Raw genomic sequence first — 16,239 nt, 5'->3', positions numbered from 1 at the left:
CACAAGAATGAGATTGAATGGCTTTTTACGTCCTGAGTTTGGGAAGAGAACAGGAGGTTTGGCAGGAAGTATGCTCAGTTTGAATCCAGTTGGGCAGATATATGATATTGTATTGTGTGCTTTTCTTTAGACAATGAAAAACCACTTTTCTTCTCCGTTAAAGAGAACGTTCGAGCCCAAGGAAATGTAAAAGGCAGCAGCAACACCAGGGTCTACTGTTACTTAGGTGTGTGGAAAGAGTTCTGGACCTACTTCAGCATTTATAACCTCAGATTGGATTAGAGTATTTTAGCTTTAGAGGCACTAATCTTTCTGAAAATGTAATAAAATTTTATCAATGCTATCCTCCATAAATGTACATACATAATTTTGCATATAATTTCAGGGCATTCAGAGGCCCAAAAACTTATCCATGAATTCCCCCAGATTAGGAACCCCTTGACTAGATGCTCTAAGGTCTTCTAAGCTCTATGGTTGGTTTCACTAATTTTTAACAGTAAACAAAGAAAGAAAAGGAGTAAACCATTTTGAGTTATGTTTATGTCGCTTGCATTCTGGTTTTCATTCTAGAACCAAATAGATTCTAAAAGAATCCTAGTTGGAGAAAAACCCACAAGTTTCTTCTCTAAAATGTGACAGATACTCAACTATGCTCCAATAAAAATTAATTAAAAAAATAAAATGTGACAATCTGGCAAAAGATGCTGACCGTAGTAATTATCCTGTGATCATGATACATTAAAATTAATTTCAAATGAGAACTAATTCTTCTCAAACAGCAGTTGAGACTTCTCTGGGGTAATGAGGCAGGGCACCAGGGGGATTTCAGAAGCAACAAAATACATAAAGCACATGATTTTGAAACACAGTTTCAGAAAAAAGTTTGTTTCTTTTTCCTTTTCGATGAGAGACTGACTTCCCATTAAAATAAAGATATGTAAAAAGTCACACATTTAAAGACAAAATACGAGACTTCAAGAAATGTCCTGCTTACTCATTTTTTTAAAAAAATTGAGCACAGGCTCCGGAGGCGCAGGCCCAGAGGCCATGGCTCACGGGCCCAGCTGCCCCGCGGCATGTGGGATCCTCCCGAACCAGGGCACGAACCCGCGTCCCCTGCACCGGCAGGCGGACCCTCAACCACTGCGCCACCAGGGAAGCCCGGGGGCTATTCTTCATTGCGGTGCGTGGCCTTCTCATTGCGGTGGCTTCTGTTCTTGTGGAGCATGGGCTCTAGGCACACAGGCTTCAGTAGTTGTGGCTTACAGGCTCTAGGTGCATGGGCTTCAGTAGTTGTGGCGCATGGGCTTAGTTGCTCCGCAGCATGTGGGATCTTCCCGGACCAGGGCTCGAACCCGTGTCTCCTGTATTGGCAGGCGGATTCTTAACCACTGCACCAGGGAAGCCCCTGCTTACTCATTCTTTGTCCCATGCCCAGGGGACAACCACTCCAGCAATTCACATTCCTCTGACCTTAGTGGTTCTCTGGTGGAAGAACCACCAGAACTAACAAGCAGTAAATAGGAAAATAAATAGTAAAACAACTTCTGTGTTTTGGTAACGTAATGAGATAACTAGCCCAAAGGGAAGGAATTACAGGCATACTTCGTTTTTTGCACTTCACTTTATTGTTCTTTACAGATATTGCTTTTTTTTTTAAACAAATTGAGGTTTGTGGCAAGCCTGCATGGAGCAAGTCTATCAGCACCATTTTCCCAACAGCATTTGATTCCTTCGTTTCTCTGGGTCACATTTTGGTAACTCACAATATTTCAAACTTGTTCATTATTATTCTATTTTGTGCGGTAATCAGTGATCTTTGCTATTACTACTAGGACTTGCCGAAGCCTCAAATGATGGTTAGCACTTTTCAGCAATAAAGTGTTTCTAAATTAAGGAATGTGCATTTTTAAGACATAAGGTATTGCACACTTAATAGGCCCCAGTATAATACAAACCTAAGTTTTATATACACTGGGAAAACAAAGAACTCGTGTGACACGTCATTGCGGTGGTCTGGGACCCAGCCCGCACTCTCCCTCATGGGTGCCTCTATTGTCAAACAGTGAAACTGGTTTTCAAGAGGCTGAGAATGAGCTGGACTTCAGTATTTCAGTGCTTGAGGAGTCCTTACACATGGAGTCGCCAAAGCACACAGAAGACAAGGCTTCCCTTGTGCTGCAGTGACAACCAAAGCAACCAAAATGAAATCATTTCTACGGTATCCAAACCAGCATCAATTAAAACAACCCTGAGTAAAACACGGACTGACGATTCAGAACACCGGTGAACAAATGTCCTCAGAGACAAGAGGGTCTAAGAGCTATAGGATGTGTTACAATCCATATGGGGGTTGAAGGGTCGACACCAACCTGTGTGTCAACCTCCCATCCGTCATATCCACCCGCTACGGCGTTCACGAGACTATTTTTACGCTCCAAGATTTACTCTATTAAGTCCGTGCGAAGCTGTCCTAACACATCTCTGAATCTCCGTTATCTCGTGAAAATCTCAAACCCAACTAGGGCTTTGCTTTTACTCACTTTTGACTCTGCACCTAACCTGGGGGAGGTGGTGAAACGGAAATAAATGAGATTTCTTTGTGGAACCTGACCAAGGATGACTATATACCGTTCGTCCTCAAGTAATGTCTTTACTCCCCTCAAGTAAAGGGTCCTCCTCCCTCCCCAGGATGTGCCACAACGTTGGCCAATTTGCCCCCAGAGTTCGACAATCCATAACGGAGCTGCAAGGAAAGGTGTGCAGGACGAGATTATCGGGCCCGCGCGGGAACGAGGGAATCGGACTCCTCTGATAACGGCGAACCCTAAATGCCACCCCTCCTTGTTCCGTTACAGAGAATGTGAGCGAGAAATGTTTATTCCTCGGCTTCCTGCACAACAAGGAGACCTAACTCCTGTCCCGCTATCACCGCCCACTACAGACACGGGTCCACGTTGACCCACAACGCGGAAACACCGAGCCTCCTCTACGCCTTCCGCCCAGGCCTGAGGCTGCCCCGCCCCTTCCGTAGACGTACCGGAAACGAGGGGCTTCCGCAGAGGATGTCCCGCCCACTCGCCTCAGAAGCGCCTAGCTCAAGGCTCCCTAGAATATGCCTGGTAGTCCCCAGGTTTGTTTGTTTGTTTTTCTCCTTGAAATGAGAATCTCGTCATGGGGCGTCCTTCATTATTCCCTTCTTGGAAATTCCGCGTGATCTTCTAGCCCTGAAATCCCTCCCACGGATGCAGGCGCCTAAAAGGCAGCCCCGCGGTCTTGACGTAAACTTGGGCGCCGGCGCAGGAAGGACCCCTTCCTCCCCCTTGCATCCGCTTTCGTCACTACCGGTCTGCGTTGAGCCTGCCTCCGGGAGGAGCCGCGTGCCCAGCTGCATGGAGCTGGTAGCTGGATGCTACGAGCAGGTACTTTTTGGGTTCGCTGTACACTTGGAGCCCAAGGCGAGCGGCGACCAGGAGGTGAGAGCCCGCGCGGGGAGGGGCCGCCGCGGGTGGGGCGGGCGCCGTCGGGTCTGGTTCCCACAGCGCAGCAAGGGAGTGCACCGTCTGATTTCTTAGGGATTCGGTGACGAAGCTCAGGAGATTTAAAATACACGTTAGCCTTTTAAAACACGGAAAAGGCGTTTCATACGACGAGACGATGCCTGTCTTTCGTAGTAAACATTCCGACTACTGTGCACGAAGGAAGCTGGCATTTCTGCAAACGGGCCAGTGGGCCGTAGATTATGAATCCAAGTTGACAGCCCGTGAGGTGTTCAGGGTTTAATGAAAGAACAGTTCGCCCTTTCACTGAATTTATGTTCCGGTATTTTACAAAATATTTGAGCTAAATCCGGAAAAACTCCTCACAGATAAAGTGACACCAGTTCATTATTGGGCCCTTACGGTGAGGCCAGTACTTGCAGTGAAGGTGCAAAGAAGCGAAAGGCATGGATCCTGCACTGGAGATCTTCCCGACATAAGGAGGAGAGGATGAGGGAGGCAAACACGTGCAGAAAAATTACAACAAAATGTAAGAATTTTACTGGGTGTGTGCGTTAAAAGGTTCAGTAAATTAGCAGTAGTGAAGCAGATAGGACATACCCAGGACTAGAAGCAAGATCCCTTAACTTTTAGTCCTGTGCTGTTTTTTTTCCCCTAAGCAGTCCTAGGTATTTCCCAGAAACTTGTTTCTTTGAGTACTTGTTTACGAAGAAGTCAAAGTGTCAGTCTTGAATTAACTAGAAAATTGGAAGTATATGACTTGACTGATTGTTTTTATTTATTTTGTTTTCTACTCTGGTGGTTAATCTGCCTTTGGCTGAAAGGTACCTGTTTTGAATACTCAAAGATGCTGCTGCTGATTGTGTTCTTTCTGTAATTACGTTGCGTTCCATGTTCCAGACACAGAGTAGTCCTCACAGCACCCCTCTGAGGCAGATACAGTTATTCCCATTTTACAGATGAGGAACCAGAAGTTGAGATAGGTTAAGCGACTTGTTCAAGGCCACAGAGCTAATAAGTGGCAGACCTCGGACTCAAATTCCCAGGTGTCTCTGATGCTTGAAGCGCTTAACCATTACCCAGTACTGCTTCTAAACCTAGTCAGGCAATATTCCAGATAACCAGCCTTCCTTCTGTAATATGCACAAGCAGAGGTTGTTCTTTGATTTATGGCCATAGCAGCTCTTCAGGAATGTTGTACCTTTACTCAAAAGAGGCCCCCTGGGTCCTGACTGATGGAAGGGCTATCCTGCTGTCGTTTTTAGGAATTAATTTGCAATAACACATCCTAAGTGTGTCCAAACATGTTTGGTGATTTTTTTTTTCTTTGTTGGTTTATTTGTTTTGCTAATACTTCTTGATGCACCTCCCTTAATTTGTGGGGTATGTGTGTGTGTATTCAGCCGTCATCCTTCGCACTCAACCGGTCACACTTTCCAATCCAGAAGTTTCATGGCAGCAAGCATAGAGTTCTCAAGACCTCATCTTTGGTCATTCTCTAGGGCTCATGTTAGTATTAATGCAAATCCCGTTCATTTTTCTTTATAGGCGTTGTTATGTTGATACTTATCTCTGTGACATCATTTTGTGTCTTGTCTGTCCTTCCCACAGGAATGGCAGCTCCCTTAGGATGAGGACTTTTGTTTCTTTTGTTCACTGCTCTGTATCAACTGCCTAAAATGGTGCCAAGCACATAGTAGTTATTCAGTATTTGAGTGAATAAATTCAAGTCAAGATTTGGACATTTGAGTGAATGAATGGTATGGAAGTGTCACATCTAAGTAAACATATTAAGGAGTTAAGGATTTGGATGGGACCTTAAAGTCCCCGTAGCCCAGTCTTCATAATTGTTTTGATACTCAGCGATGCCTTCCCATCTCCTGCTTTACCTTCCTTATTCAATTCTCAGATTGTTTGTGTGAATCTACCTTTCATTGCATAGTCTTTTCTCCATTTGTAGGATCTGTTGAGAGTTTTCATAGATCGTGAAACCACTTATCTCTTTGTAGAGAACTACGATACGATCGTGGCATGGCACTGACTGTATGTATCACTCTTTAGCAGAAATGGACTCCTGTGGCCGACTTCACTCACCATGCCCACACTGCCTCCTTGTCAGCAGTGGCTGTCAGTAGCCGTTTTGTAGTCACTGGGAGCAAAGATGAAACCATTCACATTTATGACATGAAAAAGAAGGTAGACCATGGGGCTCTAGTGCATCACAATGGTAAGAACATTGTATTCTTCAAGACAATAATGTTGAGGTATTATTACTTTACGGTTTGACTTCAGATGAACAATTCATTAAGTGTCTGATACGTAGCAGATTCTGTGCTAGGAAATACAGAAATGGAAAAAATGTGGTTCTTTGTCCTTAAGTTATTCACAGTCTGTATTGGGACAGAAGGGAGGCACTTAACCCAGACTAGAGGGCAAGGAGGAGGAAGCGAGTTTTCATTGAAAACTTCCTTAAAATGACACCTGCATAATTTTATAAGAAAAGTATCAGTTGTTGGCTAGGTGAAACTTGCAAGGTAGAGAAAAGGACATTCCAGGCAGAGCAGGCAGTGTGACGAGCACAAGTGGTAGCATCACATGAAGAGCCGACTTTATTGAGGGCCATCAGGTACCCAGCGGTATGCCAGGAAGGTATAGTTGTATCGTCAGTTCGCAGAAGAGAAAGCCTAGGCTCAGAGATGTTCCATGACTCGCCCAGAGTCACAAAACACTGGAACTGGAACTTAACCCTAGGTCTAGAGCCCGTTTTTTGTTTTTTAAAAAATATTTATTTGTTTATTTATTATTTGGCTGCGTCGGGTCTTAGTTGCGGCACACGGGATCTTTGTTGCGGCGCGTGGGCTTCTGTCTAGTTGTGGTGCACAGGCGCCAGGGTGCATGGGCTCTGTAGTTGCGGCCCGCGGGCTCTCTAGTTGTGTTGCAGTGTGTGACCGTAGTTGCCCTGTGGCACGTGGGATCTTAGTTCCCCGACCAGGGATCAAACTTGCGTCCCCTGCATTGGAAGGCAGATTCTTAAGCACGGAACCATCAGGGAAGCCCGTAGAGCCTGTATTTTTAACCACTGCTGTGTCTGGGGAGCTGTAAGGAGCTCGCTATTATGAGAGGATTGGAATGGAGATGGGAGTGGCTGGAGAAGTAGTTGGGGCCAGATCTCGGGGGCCCTTGCGTGGAGGAGGTTGGGGGTTGAATGAGAAGGAGGCAGCAGCGCTGACGAAGGTGCTCGTGGTTTGGATGCCTCTCCTGGAGAGGTGCCAGGAACAAGTAGAGGACTGACGAGGGCCTGCCGGACTGAAGTTGGAGGCTGTGGATGGACTAGCATGTGTTTGCAGTAAGCCACAGACATTTCTGGAGAGAGAGGACGGTTACTTGACGTGTGCAAGAGAAGGATCGATTTACAAGGGAATTGAGGGTTTCGGAGAAAGAATAGGTTGTCAGCCTAGAGAAGATAGGGTGTCAAGGGTCTGCAGATCTCCAGAGTAAAAAAAACCAGGTGGATTGTGAGTGGAAGAAGGGCTGGGACGATGTGAGGCTGTGGTCAGAGGGTAGAGTTAATGTGGAAAAGCTCTCGGTGGTAACGGTGTCCGGGCTTTAGGGGTGAGGGACGAAATACAGAGGAGGCAAAGGTTACTGGCATCGAGGAGGTCGGGGGGCTGATCCGCAAGCCACAGTTGTGTGTTCCACGCCGATGGTGCAGTTGACCGGGGTAATGGGAGGACCGAGGGACAGAAAGACTGAACAGGTAATTTTTTCCCCGGGTATTGAACATCATGTGCTGTTTTCACTGCATTTTCCCAGGGGACAGAGGAGGAGGGGTTTCACATGTGTTCCAGAAGGAAAAGGGAAAGGAAGAAGGAACTTAAGGTAGTAGAATCACTTAAATACATACTTAGTTTGAGGAAACTCAGCCAAGCAAGTTAGTTTCCTGCAGTGAAAGGCAGATAAAGACAGGTACCCTTTTTCTTACACTATCATATATTTCAGAAGTTCCACACCAAGCATTGGCTTCTAGCAGTAAATTTAGAGTGATCAACGTCTTTCTTATATTAGATGGTCCTTAGCTACTTTGACAGGTGTCTCGCTTTTCAGCAGAAGCTCGGCTCTGAGTGATTTCAACGTACGTTCCTTTTCCTCTCTGTCTCCTAATCCCAGTTCATACAAGGAAGCCTCCTCTCTCCCATAGGCTTGGAGGAAATAAGTTAAACGAGTCTAGTCTGTCCAAACCCATTGGTACAGGTGTTCAACAAGAAGGGACTTAGAAAGAGTTTGGATAGGGGATGAATTAAATAGGGTTCCTGATTTCCTTCATTCCTGGTACAAATCCTGTTTTTCTAACAGTTGGTAACAGATAAGCTCTTTTCCAGGGAACAAATGGAGTCGTGGAAAGAAGGAGTAGAAGATGTGGGAAAGCAAAATTCCCGAAATGAGAAGTAGGGAAGGAGGAAAACATGGGCAAAGTGGCTGAAGTTTCCCCCTTTGAGGAGAAGGGAGTCCATAAGCCCACATATTATTAGTGCTTTTTGGGGGTGCAGAATTATTCCGCACAGATCTCTGGCTCTTTCAATATAAAGGGCAGAGTGTAAAGGATTGACCAGGAGGTGTGTAGATGGACAGTAACGACACAGGGGTTCACACTCTTATTCTGAGAAGGACAAAATAGTAAATATTTAGGCCTTGCGGCTCTACAGTCTCTGTTACGACTACTCACTTTGGCCGTGCCAAAGCATCCGTAGACATTTTGTAACTGAGTGAGCATGGCTGTATTCCGGTAAAACTGCATTTGCAAAACCAGGCCACCAGCCAGATCTGGCCGGCAGGCAGTGGTTTGCCGACTCCTCAACTCTAGGGCAATTAAGCTGGGTGACACAAACTTCAGAGGATAAGGAATCTTACTTGAGGACTGATTTGAGGGATTGAGTACTGGGTTCTTCCATCGCCTCACCTCGCTCCAGCCTTTCAATATTTGAGGAGCGCTGTAGGGGAAATGCATGGGCGATCCAGGCTTCAGTTTGAGTGGAAGGGAGTGCAATGTTTTGTAAAGAAGTTAAAAAGATGTAGGAAGATTTGTTAACCATGGAAGGAGAATACAGAAGACATAATTAGTGTATTGTTTTATGAAATTGTAATAAATTCTTATGACAGTGAATAAGAACTGTGTAGAAGTCAAATCAAAAGTAGCTCTGAAGGCATAATAACTGCATTATGGGTGGTTGGGTAGCTAATTCACTGTTTGGAAAGTAGAAGTCGTATGGCTGTGCGTCTTGGTTTGACGCCCAGATTAGCTGGTTAGTTTTGTTTGACTTCTGCTCAAACTATCCTAGCCAGCCATCTCCAAAATTTATGATTATGGGGATGTAAAGCAAGAAAGTGAACTGATTAGTTCAAACCTGTATCTACAACTAGAGAAACGCTTTGCTGAAAATATTTACATAGGCTTGAGATTGTATGATCTTAGATGAAAAACAAACTAATTTCTTCACCCAACACTTTAAGGCATGTTTCGGTAATATTAAGATATTGGATGTTTTCTTACTGCAGCTTAGCCTTCAAACCAGAAATGGAGTTTGCACTCAAAATGAAGTTAGTTCTGCCTGTCTCGGTTTTTCCACAGGCACAATAACTTGCCTGAAATTCCACGGCAACAGGCACTTGATCAGCGGGGCGGAGGACGGCCTCATTTGTGTCTGGGATGCAAAGAAATGGGAGTGCCTGAAGTCGATTAAAGCTCACAAGTGAGTCCAGACTTCCCCATCGGCCTCCAGGTGCCAGTCAGGTTGGGGACTAACTGTCAGTTTCCTTTTAGAGGACATGTGACCTTCCTTTCCATTCACCCGTCTGGCAAGTTGGCCCTGTCTGTGGGTACAGATAAGACATTAAGGTAAGTCATTAAGGCCCAAGAGCACCTTTACTAAGCTGTGGTCTTCGTTCTCCAAGTATAACGAGAACCCACCCCGGGACATCTTTTACTATAGTAGTTAGATTCTGTTTCTGTATTGTCTCACATTGTCAGCCATTTGATGATATTTTGACACAAGGGAGAGGTTGAAAGCTAGTGAACCTTTTCATAATGGAAAAAAAACGACAAGCTCTATATTCAAACATGCAAGTTACATTGCAGTTGTAAGCTGTGAAGTAGAGGGTGATCCTAAAAAGAAGAGTTTTAGGGGGTGAAACCTTTTGAAAATACAGTGGACTCAGCATACATAGGAAAGGGCTGTGGGAACAGAGCGAGTTTTAATCTTCCTTGATAATACTTCACATGGTGCTGTAAGAAAGAAGGCAGTTCTTCTGAATAGCCAAGTAGTTAGTAAATTTTCATTTGAGTCTTCCTTAAACTTACCTTTATACCCGGTCAGAGTTGGTGATTATGCCGTAAATGAGCTTCCTGTTTTGCAGAACATGGAATCTTGTGGAAGGAAGATCGGCATTCATAAAAAACATAAAACAAAGTGAGTATTTTTGTTTGAAATGTATTTGAAAATTTGATGGGACGTGAATGTATATACACACATTCTTGTGAGCATGTACACATACATTTATTTTTGTGCGTGGTGGTGGTTCCCTCTGAGAGCAAATGCTTTAGGTTAATTTCTTTTCCCACTTTAGATTGGGATTCTTGGTGTGGCTCTGCCACCTTCCAGCTGTATGACCTTAATGAGTCTTGGAACCAGTTCATTGTTTACAATTTAACTCACAAAATACGTGTTATAAGTTTGTTGTGAAGATTGAATGGGATAATGGATGTGAAAATGCAGTGTAAATATTTGCTGTTTTTATTATGACCCTGATCAGTTTTTTTTTATTCATGAAATACAACAGCTTTGTGCTTTTAACTTACAGATGCTCACATAGTGGAATGGTCCCCAAGAGGAGAGAAATACGTAGTTGTCATACTGAACAAAATAGATGTCTATCAGCTTGACACTGCATCCGTCAGTGGCACCATCACAAATGAAAAGAGAGTATCTTCTGTTACGTTTCTTTCAGTAAGTGATCGGAAATCAGTGATGGGAGTTTAGTATGTGTGGTGATATTGTTGATGACATTGTTGATGTCATTGTTGATGACATTCTGGATAGTATTCTGTTTTTGCTCTCCTAGGAATCTGTCCTTGCAGTGGCTGGAGATGAAGAGGTTGTAAGATTTTTTGACTGTGATTCACTAATGTGCCTCTCTGAATTTAAAGCTCATGAAAACAGGTATTTTTTTCACTAATCTCTGTGCATGTACGTGTAGAATCTCTTATAAATGCAGTAGCTTCATAAAGCAGGGTATATGTTTTTTATGAACGACCGCAGACATAGTCAGACATGTCTACATATATATGATTTCTGGAACCTAAGAGGATAGTGGGCATGTTGTTGTCTTGGCCTGAGTGATACAGAAGTGGTGAAGTTGTCATCAGGACTAGTCACTTGCACAAGATATTTATTTTCCCAATAATTTCATTAGACTTGAGGCCTGAAATCCTCAATCCATGCTTGAGCAGGGAAAAACAATTAAACAGTCTTGAGCTCTGCCCCTGACCACTCTTGTCCTTTTACTTTATTCTCCTTGTCCACTTCTAGCACCTTTCTACGCTATTTGTTTTTCCTGCAGGAGAAATAAATGACATATTGACCTCTGTCTTGTGCCAGTTTGTTATCTCTTGCTCACTGTATCTCTGGGGGTAAATGTGAGTCTCAGAGTAAACGGTTAAGTAACTGGACCAAGATTACCCCCCTGTTAGGTGTTGGAGCTGGGAGTCAACCCAGTTCTGTCTGCCTCTGCCTCTGCTGTTTCCAACTGTAATTTTGAAAAAGTCGATTATGGATGGTTATACTTTAATGTGTTTTATTTGCATATTCTTTTATGTTTCAGACAACTCTTAGTTTTTATTTTCTAAATAATAGTTCAGCTTTAAGAAATCTCTCTTTGTAAATACTCAGAATACTGCAATCATTAGACAGGCCCTAGTTTTCCCCTGTATTGAGAAGTGAACATATTCTTCAAGGCCGTATAGCACTTACGAAATTTGGCCATTCATTCATTTAACAAGTATTCACTGAGCATCCATAATGAAATACTGCAACAAGAGCTTGCACTCTCCTGGCTCTTATCTTGTAGTGGGGCAACAGAGAGATGATAAACAAGCAGGTAATTGTAACAGGAAGGACATGGGTATTATGATTTGGGAATAACACGGGTAACTTATTTAGATAGGTTGATCAGGGAAGGGGGAGTGAGACCTTAGGGATAAAGGAGCTATTTCTAAGAAGAGGAGAGAACTGTACGCACAGTGGCCCTGAGGGAGGAAAGAACTTGGTGTATTTTAGGAACAGCTAGAAGACCCATGTGACTGGGTCAGAGTGAACCAAATGGTGCATGGCCTTGCAAGTCATGGTGAGGAGTTTGAATCTTATACTAAGTGCCTTTGTAGATATTGGTTTATCTATGTCCCACCACTTCCTCCCTCTCCCGTGTTATTATAAAGCAGATCCAAGCTTTGTAGAATTTTAAGACTGGGAGTAACATGGTTCGATTTTTCAAAAATTGTTAGGGGGCAAAAATGGAAGCAGCGAGGCCGATTAGTTTACTCCGTAGTCCAGAAGGAAAATGATAGTAGCTTAGACTATGGGTGGCGGCACTGAGGACAAGAAAAACAGATGCAGAGGAGGAGGCCTCGGGTCATCTCTGTTGTCTTTTCTCTCGGTACTGACCTTGTAGTTTCCTGAGGTGAGGGGCTTTAAGTATCTTTATTTCCTTTATGATAATCTGATGATTTATAGTTACCTGTCACCATCTTTTCAACTTTTTCTTAAGGTATCATTGACAGTCAATTTTTTCTTGGAATTTAGACCTTGAAAATGACTCACTAACTCATGGGAGCGTGAAGCATGTTAAATTTTAGGCACTGTTCATTGAGCAGTTTGGAAATACTTGAAGCATTGAAAAGTCAAGAGACTGTGCATAGAAGCTTTCTAGCAGTATCATACTATCTGGAAGAAAGGGTCTTTTATGGTGATACTATTTCTATCCTAGGGTAAAAGACATGTTCAGTTTTGAAACTCCAGAGCATCATATTATTGTTACAGCATCGAGTGATGGTTTCATCAAAATGTGGAAGCTCAAAGAGGACAAGGTCAGTGTCTCAGCACAATGTAAATACACTGAATGGGAGTCTTACTGTCAATATTAATTTTGAGTTAAGTGAGGTGGAATTTTTTTTAAGGGTCATAAGGCGTAGATCTTGAAACTTTTAAAATCTCTTCCAGGCATGATTGACATTCGTGGTTTTAAAGTTAGGGTTCCGTAGCACTGCCTCAGGAGTTGGTATTGGTGAGTCTGAGCTGACAGGATTCCAGAACTCCTGCTGTTAAAATCAGAGAAGCACGACTTTCTTCTCTTTTGTATATTGATGTTCTCTGTAAGATTTTGTTAAATAAACATAGTGCCATTACTAAGGAAAAAAAAATGGGGAATTTTTGATCAGTTGTAGAACTAACAATAGTTTTGAAACAGATAATTGGAAACTTAAATTCCCTTTGGTAGTCTCCCTCTTACAGATTCTTGGTTTATTATTCTTCATTCTCTTATAAACACATTCTGTGACTGTGGTTTGTTGAGTACCTACTTTGTGCATGGTTCTTTGTTAAACCCAGAAATGACCACAATGAAATGGTCGCTTTCCTTAGTGGAGCCCTTCTTAGAAATTGGCTCTCGTGAAGGACTTAGTCAAACCAGTCATGAATCAAGATAATACATTTCTTCTAGGCAGTATATTTTATACTCAAAATACAGTGTAAGTTTTAAATTAAGGTAACATGTTTATGGAAAAATGAAAGTAATATTTAAAATCCCTCTGTGTTAGTTATCACGAATTGCCGGTCCTATTTCAGGGGGTTTCCCCGTCTTTGCTGTGTGAAGTAAACACTAACGCCAGGCTGACATGTCTTGGAGTGTGGCTGGACAGAGTGACAGACACGAAAGGAAGCCTGCTTCCAGCTGTAGAACCATCTCCTGGTAAATGAAATTGATCGTTTACAGAAACTAAATAATCTGCTATCTCTTTGAATCATTAAAGTGGAGGAGATCCAGATGACTTTATTGTGGGCTTGTGTTTATTTCAAAGGGAAAAACACTCTTTAAATGCAATGTTTCTTGTATTTTAGTAAGTAAAAAAGAACAGTCCGAAAGGAAAAAAAAGGAATCTGGCCGTGAAGTCCAGGAGGAAGAAAGGCAGCTAAAACCTGACACGAAGAAATGCGGTTTAACTGGTGACAGTAATAAGCCAACAAAGGGAAGCAGCCTGATATCAACCAAGAAGAGGAAAACAGTAGAAATGTTAGAAAAAAAGAAGAGCAAAAGGAAGAAAATACGAATGATGCAGTGAATCCCAGATTTCTCCTAAGAGAAAAACTTTCAAATGTACTTTTTTTTTTTCTGAGTAAAAGCTAGGAATTTCTTCTTTTGAAGAAAATGTACAGCTTAAAAATCACTTTCAGCATTTTGTTTTTTTAAACAGTGGTAAAACTTTTTGATAGGCAATATTTTATTAATTATATATCATGGCAATATATAGTATGTTAATGTATAATATATAATTTTTACTGTTGTGTAAGGCAAATAAAGATCTTTCTCAAAATATTATAGCTTAAAATAATACAAAATCTTGAATGCATTTCTTTACCAGAAGTAGATCAAGGAATTGTTTTTCAGATTTTTCTCCTAAGTGAGGGAAGAATGAAAAACCTGCATTACTTTGGCTTTTTCACGTGGTTCTAGTAATTTTAATGCGGATTTTGTTTGTTTTGGTAACAAAAGATATAAAAAGATTTTCATACCAGGAAGTATGTTAAGACAAGCTTAAAAATTAGATATATAAAATAAAATATGTATGTGTAAAGCATATGCTTAAGTTTAGGGCTATGTACATAAGAAAGTTAAAGAGAGGCTTCCAAACTTCATGTAACTATTCTGTTTCCAAGCAGTGGTTTGTTTAAGAGGTTACTTAAGGACAGGAAAATGACATTTCCTTTTTTTATTTTCCCATCTGTTTCAGGGCATCCAAAAAACTCGCTTAGCTAATCTTCTGACAAAGGTGGTCTTAAAACTAGCCGTTGATGATACTCTTTTCTTACCTAGAAAATTAAAGCATTTTCCTTAATGGATTACTGGATGTTTTGAAGAGACACAGTAGCAGAGGATTTATAGGTCTGACTTAGCTGGGAAGATGTTAAATCCCTGAGGCCAGCAGGGGACTCCCTCCTGATTAGGCAAAATGAGGATCTTAACACTTGGACACTAAAGTGCCGCTCACTTCACGAGAGGAAATCATCTAGGAAACGAACCAAACCATGTGTCTGACATTTCCATCCAACTCTTTGTTGTCTTACTTCAGGCCTGTAAACAAAGATGAATATAGGTTTGGTTATTTTGTTTTTGAGACTTTACTTTTTTATAGCTGTTTTGGGTTTATAACAATATTGAGAGAAGGGACAGATTTGCCACTCTGTTCTGTTCATCTCTCCCCATCTCCACCGCTGATGATCACTGAGCTTTTTCCCATCTCCGAAGTTCTGCCTTTTCCACAGTATCATGTAGTTAGAATCATGCAGTATTGTAGCCTCTTCAGATTGGCTTCTTCCACTTACTAACATGCACATAAGCTTCCTCTGTGTCTTTTCATGGCTTGATAGTTCATTTCTTTTTAGTAATAAATAGTACTCCATTGTCTGGATGTACCACAGTTTACCATTCACTACTGGAGGACGTCTTGGTTGCTTCCAGGTTTTGGCAATTACATATAAAATTGCTATAAACCATGTGATTCGAACATTTTATTTTGGTCTGCGCTTGTCTGCTCAGTGACCTCTGGCAGAGCTTGCCTGGTAGTGTACTTGGAGGCCATTGCACAAACCAGTTTGTATGAAAAAATACCTATTTGGGGGGAGTCAGGTTCATTTCCTTTTCCTCCTCCTAGGGATGTATAGTCTGTTTATAATCTCAACCATCTCTGTGCTGGATTGTCTATTTTGATATTAATGTATGAGCAGCTCCTTATTGCAAATTCACTCCTCAGTATTTTGAAATCTCTGAAGGCCACCTCTATCTCCACTCTCCATTTGTTTATTCACTGGGCCTGCGTTGAACAACGCTCACCGTGTACCCGGCACTATCCTAGATTCTAGGGGCCGAAAAGGAAAAAAAAAAAAGATCCCTACACAAAGGACAAAAGCTTTGGTAAGAAATGTATTACAGCCTGTGGTGGCTGGTGGCAGCTTGACTTCAGTAAGAGAAGAGACTGAGTTTTGAACAAGGAGAAAAAGGCATTTCTGGCAGAGGGAACGGGATGCTACCTCTGTTAAGAAAGACTCAGCTGCGAGAAACAAAAAGCAACTTTAGCTATCCCGAACTTCAGAAGGCACGGGGATGGGTTTATGACAAGGACACAGGTGTCTGACAGGCCGGGGCCGGGAGAGAGCCAGACCTCAGAGAGGCAGGGTGCAGCCAGGGCAATCTCTCCCTCCTGTCTCTGACTCTGCCGGTTGCCCTCTTTCTGAAGCAGCTGCTGACTTCTCACTACATGTCCTCGGCCTTTCAACGCATGCTTGTGGGGCCCTGCTGTGCCAGGCAACGATCCTCACTCTCGAGAACTTGCATGCTAGAGAGGGGAGGTGATTGCAATTCGTAAGTTATATACCACTTAGGAGGTGAGTGCCGTGGAGAAAAGCTACGGAAGGAA

General features: G+C 42.6%; 1 protein-coding gene across 3 annotated transcripts; it reads left to right on the top strand.

Annotated features, from left to right (window-relative positions):
- The first annotated feature begins 3,066 nt into the window (after nt 1-3,066).
- On the top strand, nt 3,067-14,338 carry PAK1IP1 (PAK1 interacting protein 1). 3 transcript variants are annotated; one of them, XM_024747570.1, is made up of 10 exons: nt 3,067-3,476; nt 5,562-5,727; nt 9,127-9,247; nt 9,319-9,393; nt 9,912-9,964; nt 10,356-10,501; nt 10,617-10,714; nt 12,537-12,636; nt 13,394-13,517; nt 13,667-14,338. In XM_024747570.1, exons 1-10 carry the CDS (start codon nt 3,246-3,248, stop codon nt 13,885-13,887), a joined length of 1,335 nt encoding a protein of 444 aa, XP_024603338.1. In that variant the 5' UTR covers nt 3,067-3,245; the 3' UTR covers nt 13,888-14,338. The 3 variants fall into 3 exon arrangements, with proteins under 3 accessions (XP_024603338.1, XP_024603339.1, XP_024603340.1); XM_024747571.1 differs by having other exon boundaries at nt 3,351-3,476; nt 5,565-5,727; nt 13,667-14,141; XM_024747572.1 differs by lacking the exon at nt 3,067-3,476 and adding an exon at nt 3,580-4,029 and having other exon boundaries at nt 13,667-14,141.
- The last annotated feature ends 1,901 nt before the right edge of the window (nt 14,339-16,239 follow it).

The sequence above is a fragment of the Neophocaena asiaeorientalis genome, unplaced genomic scaffold, assembly GCF_003031525.2.
Source record: "Neophocaena asiaeorientalis asiaeorientalis breed wild unplaced genomic scaffold, Neophocaena_asiaeorientalis_V1.1 scaffold960, whole genome shotgun sequence".
Taxonomy (NCBI): Eukaryota; Metazoa; Chordata; class Mammalia; order Artiodactyla; family Phocoenidae; genus Neophocaena; species Neophocaena asiaeorientalis.
This window is presented reverse-complemented; position numbering and strand designations above follow the sequence as displayed.